The sequence below is a fragment of the Gracilinanus agilis genome, chromosome 2 (genome assembly GCF_016433145.1).
Source record: "Gracilinanus agilis isolate LMUSP501 chromosome 2, AgileGrace, whole genome shotgun sequence".
NCBI classification, from domain to species: Eukaryota; Metazoa; Chordata; class Mammalia; order Didelphimorphia; family Didelphidae; genus Gracilinanus; species Gracilinanus agilis.
In genome coordinates this window covers 694,671,757-694,676,859 of record NC_058131.1, presented here as the reverse complement: position 1 = coordinate 694,676,859, position 5,103 = coordinate 694,671,757, and the positions used below count along the sequence as shown (strand labels likewise).

The window sequence follows — 5,103 nt, the reverse complement described above, 5'->3', positions numbered from 1 at the left end:
AGGAGGAGGAGGGGGCGGGGCAAGAGAGAGGGGAGGGGGAGGAAGAGAGGGAAGTTAGAGGGCCCGGATGCAGCGGCCAGAATCCCGATCTGAGGATGCCGGAGTCTCGGAGAGGTTGGTGGGGTGCGGGTGGGGAGCCGCAGGAGCCTCGCTCTCCAGCCACTGTCCTCTGCAGGTCCACTTCGGGGGCTTCTGCGGCCCCTGCGGTCGCGCGGGCCCCTAGGCCCCCTGCAGCTTCTGGGGCTCCCGAGGGCCCTTTGCCCCAGGGCCGAGCGGGCTCCGTGGCCTCCGTGGCCCCGCTCCTGGCCCCGATTCTGGCCGCCCCGGCCCCGGCGGCCCCGGCCCCAGCGGCCCCGGCCTCAGAGGCAGCAGCCTCGGCATCGGCCTCTTCGGAGGGAGGAGCAGCGGTGGGAGGGGAAGGCCCCCCCGAGCCGGAGCCAGTGGTTGAGCGCGAGGAGGTTGTGGAGGAGGACGAGGGAGTAGAGATGGACGAAGGCGTGGAGCTGGATGAGGGCGTGGAGATGGACGAGGGGGTGGAGGAGCCCCTCGGGGAGAACGAGGAGGAGCCCTGCGGTGGCGGCCCGGGGTCCGAGCCTGCCCAGGATGGGAGCGCCAGCCCCAGGTCAGGAGCCTAGGACACCTCGGCCCCTTCCGGGCTCTCCCAACTCACTTCCAACCCTGCGAGTCGTGTCTCTCTCTTGTCTCTGTCTCTGTCTCTCCGATCTCGATCTCGTGGCACGAATGGGGAGGGGCCGGCCGGAGCCCGGGTTCTAGAGCTCCTGGTGCAGAAGAGTGGGGGGGGGAGGGGGGAGGGGAGGAGCCGGCCCCTGAAGACTGCAGTAGGGAAGCCCCGAGCCTGAGTAAGGGAGGGGGGAGCCCTTCGCCCCAGAAGATGGGCAGCTGGTCTTCCTAGCTTCACTGCCTGGAAATAAAGGCAAACAGGGAAGGGACTTGCCCAGGTGGGCCAGTAAGTGTCCAGGCAGGACTTGAATTCAGCTCTTCCTGCCCCTCACTCAGCAAAGTGCACCTCTGCAGAAGGAGCCTCAGCAAGGCCATCACTTTCCCGTTTCCATCCTTGTGGGCCTTCCCCCAGGGTTTGGGGGTTTTCTTGACCGAATGTCAAGTGCTCAAGGGCAGGGCTAGGAGGCAGTGCAGTGACGAGTTCAAATCTAGCCTAGTTTCTTCATCTGGAAAGTGGGGACACCATCAATCAGGGACTTCTCAGAGTCGAGCCAAGGATAAAGGGGCCACTAGCCGTTAGGCCCCATAGAGACAAATGGCAAACACCAGAGGGAGGGGGCCCAGGGGACCCGGAGGCAGACGGTGAAGACGTGCTGCTGGAGACAGACATTCCAGGGAGACACACACACACAAGCGGGGGAGGAGGGGGGAGGGAGGGCCCAAAGGGCAGGGAGAGGAAAGAGGGTGGCGGGTCAGCTGGTGGAAGAGGAGGAGGCCCCCAAGCCCGAAGAATAGAGAAGAGCCGGAGCGGAAGGGTTGGGGGCCGGGAGCAGCGGCAGACACCCTCCTCCCGAGCTGGAGGCACTGGATCACAGCCTTGACTTCCCCTCTCCCTTGGGTGGGTGGGAAAGGAGGGGCCCTGAGAGCTGTCATTCACGAGCGAGCCTTGGGCCTCACCCAAAGTCTGCTTTTCATTGCAGCGACCCCCCTACAGTTGGCTCTGACCAGGGTTCGACTGGAGGCTTTAAAAATGCAGAGTAAAGACCACCACTGAGCACCTCCCGGCTGGGCTGCCACCGGGCCGGGCCGTGAAGCAGGACCCTCCCCCCCCCCCTCCCAAGCATGTTTTCTGGGCTTAGAGCAGCCCCAGAGGTGCCGCCACCAAGACGAGACATCGATGGATCGATCGGCCTGGGGGTGCTGCTTCCTTGGTCAGTATTTATCTCTGGAGCCCCCGATTTCATCGGGGGCTGGCCAGGCACCTCTTGGACCTCCCAAGTCCAGCCCAGGCCTCTCCCTGTTCCCTCCTCAATCATTCCTCCTCTCCCCGGAGGACCCCTTGTCTGTCTATCTGTTCGTCTTGTCTATCCTATGCCCACGAGGAATCCCCCCACCCTGCCCCACCCGAGCAGCTGCGCCTGCTCCAGCTCCCTTGAGCCCCTCCCATGAGCCTCTCCTGACCCCTTGAGCCTGAAATAAAGTGTCCCCTGAGCAAATTCAACATGGCTGGCCTCCATTTTGTAAGATGCCGAGAAGCCTGGTGTCTCTCTCCTCCGCGTCTCCTTCCCTGCTGTGGGCACGTGGCACGTGGCACGGGGCCTCCTCTGGCCCCACCTTCTCCCCTTTGCAGCAAACTCATTCGAGTGAGCATGGCTAGGAGGCCCCGATGCCTCCCTGCTGGTTCCCCTCCCCCGACCGTGGTCCACCCAGACCACCCAGGGATTTGCCTCCAGTGGCCCCCCCTCCCCCCAGCAGGGCCAAATCTAGACTCCTCAAGCCCTTCCCCACCCTGCTGCAGACTACTTGCTTCCCTTCTGCCTTCCAATTGATCCCGAGGCGGAGGAGTGGTTAGGGCTAAGCCAGGGGGTTAAGGGATTGGCGGCGGGGGCCAGATTTGAACCCGGGACCTCCCATCTCCAGTCCTCGCAGCCACCGAACAGAAGGCCGTGAGTGTGCCAGGATCTCTCTGCTCACTTCACGTGCTCCTGGGTCCCCTCCCCCTTTGGGCCACCACATATCTCCGAGGAGTCCCAAGGCAGGCGGAGCTCACTTTGGAGGAGCTCACTTTGGAGGAACCCGGAGGACGGGAAAGGCTTCATCAAGTGAGCCCTTGCCAGGCGCCAGGCGCCGGCTTAGCCGGGCACTTGCCTCCTTCTAATGGCAGAAAAGGGGGTAGCAGGAAGAAAGGAAGCATTCAGTGGGCCGAAGAAGGGGAACAAGGCGTCTGCCTATGGGGGGATGCGCACGGGATGGGGAAGTCTGCAGGTCTGGCCAGATCCTAAGAGGCAGCCCAAGGGATAGAGCCTCAGGCAGGCCTGGAGGCCTAAGGAGCTAGGCTGCCTAGCTGGGTGACCCTGGCTAAGTCACTTAACCCGAGTTCCCTAGGCCTTGCCACTCTTCTGCCTTCGAATTGGTACTAAGACAGAAAGGAAAGGTTTTAAGGTGGAGAAAGATTCGGGAAGGAACCAGCCAAAGAGAGTAGGTGGGGCGGTTGGTTGGCCCAGTGGGAAGAGGGCCGGGCCTGGAATTGGGGAGACCTCAGGTCCAATCTGGCCTCGCTCACTGGATGTGTGACCCTGGACAAATCACTTCACTCCGTGTTGCCTCAGTTTCTTCATGTGTAAAATGAGCTGGAGAAGGAGATGCCAAACAACTTGTAGATCTTTGCCCAGAAAGCTGCCTTCACGTTGCAGAGTCCCCAGCAGGGGCGACTTCCAAGGGAGCCAGTCCAGCTCCTGGGCCCCACCCTGCTGCCTCTCCTTACCTTCTGGCTCGGGAGCAACATTGGGCATCGGCCCAGGGTGGAAGAGCCGCAGGGCCCAAGCTCTGGGGATTGTGGGCCTGCTTCTTATCCCTGAGCCTCACTTTTCCAAAGGAGAAGCTGCCTCCTCTCGCTTAGCCTCAGGGACTCCCCGTCTACTGGCAGGGGGCTTCCCTGCACCTGCAAACACCCCCCATCTCTCCGACCTCCACAGAGCCCTGACTTGCTCCACTCCCAGCCGACGCCCCGTTTCTCTCCTGTCTTTGGTGGCCAGACTTCTCCAGAAGGCGGCCCACCCGGGAGCCTCTTAGCTCTTAGCCCCTGACAACTGGGCCGGGGATCCTTTTGTTGCTGAATCCAATGGGCTCCCTCCTTCCTCGAGCTCCTTGACCTCTGCAGCCTCAGCCACTGTGGGAAGCTCTCTCTTCCACACACTCTCCTCTAGGTTTCTGGGATGCCCTCTCTCTGTCTCTCTGTCTCTGACTGTGTCTGTCTCTGTCTGTCTCTGTCTCTCTGTCTCTGTCTGTCTCTGTCTGTCTCTCAGCTGGCCGACCACTCCTGTCTCCTTTCGTGGACCCCCGAAATGTGTACCCTTCAGCACTCTCTCCTGAGCTCTCCTCTCTGCCCTTGGGGATCCCGTCAGCTCCCGTGGGGTTACTTACCTCCTCCTCATCTCTCTCCTGCCCTTCAACTCAAGACTCGTTGCCATCTTTCCCCCTTAAAGCCTTGGGCCTGGCCTCCCAGGCTTTCCTATTTCTGCTGCACTAGGGCTGGGGCTGCTCACCGCCTTTCTGAAGCAGGCCCGACTGTGTCGCCACACACTCCACAAATTCCAGGGGCTGCCCATTGCCACCTTCCTGGTCTCATGATTCATGTTGTCTCCCTCCCTCCTCCTGGAGCTGCCAAACAATTCCTCTGGGTTTTACGTGGCTTATCAGCCAAAACCCATTTTCTGTATTATTCGTGTTTGTGATAGAGCGACCTCTCGAGCCCAACCCCTTAGGCCTATACCTGTATAACCAAGGGGCACATCACATGTCTTCTTCTGCCTTTCTGCTCCCACAGTTCTTCCTCTGGAGGCGAATAGCGTTCTTTCTCCCACGTCCCTCGGAGTCGTCCTGGGTCACTGCATTGCTGTGAGCCGCAGAGTCTATCACATCTCATTGTCCCAGTATTGCGGTTACTGTGTACAATGTTCTCCTGGTTCTGCCCATTTCACTCTGCATCAGTTCAGGGAGGTCTTTCCAGTTCATATAGAAATCAAGCAGTTCGTCATTCCTTATACTACGATAGCATTCCATCCCCAGCAGATACCACAATTGCTTCAGCCATCCCCCAATCAAACCTCCTCAGTTTCTAACTTTTTGCCACCACAAAAAACACAGCTATGAATAATTTTGTACAAACTTTTTAAAAAAATATTTTTGGGGTACAAACCCAGCAGTGGTATTGGCTGGATCAAAGGGCCCTTTTAGCATCCTTTGGACATGATTCCAAATTGACCTCCAGAATGGCTGGATCAACTCACAACTCCACCAACCATGCATCAGTGTCTCAATTTTGCCACATCCCCTCCAACATTTATCACTTTCCTTTACTGTCATATTGGCCAATCTGCTAGGCATGAAATGGTACCTTAGTGTTGTTTTGATCTGCATTTC

General features: G+C 59.4%; 1 protein-coding gene across 1 annotated transcript in view; it reads left to right on the top strand.

Moving 5' to 3' along the window:
• The window catches only part of ZNF511 (zinc finger protein 511), an 8,529-nt gene extending 6,347 nt beyond the window's left edge, over positions 1-2,182 (top strand). The window contains exons 3-4 of the mRNA XM_044659181.1: positions 176-622; positions 1,662-2,182. Of these exons, the coding sequence (XP_044515116.1) occupies positions 176-622; positions 1,662-1,722 (508 nt within the window). The 3' untranslated portion in view covers positions 1,723-2,182. The remainder of the gene's footprint in view (positions 1-175; positions 623-1,661) is intronic.
• The last annotated feature ends 2,921 nt before the right edge of the window (positions 2,183-5,103 follow it).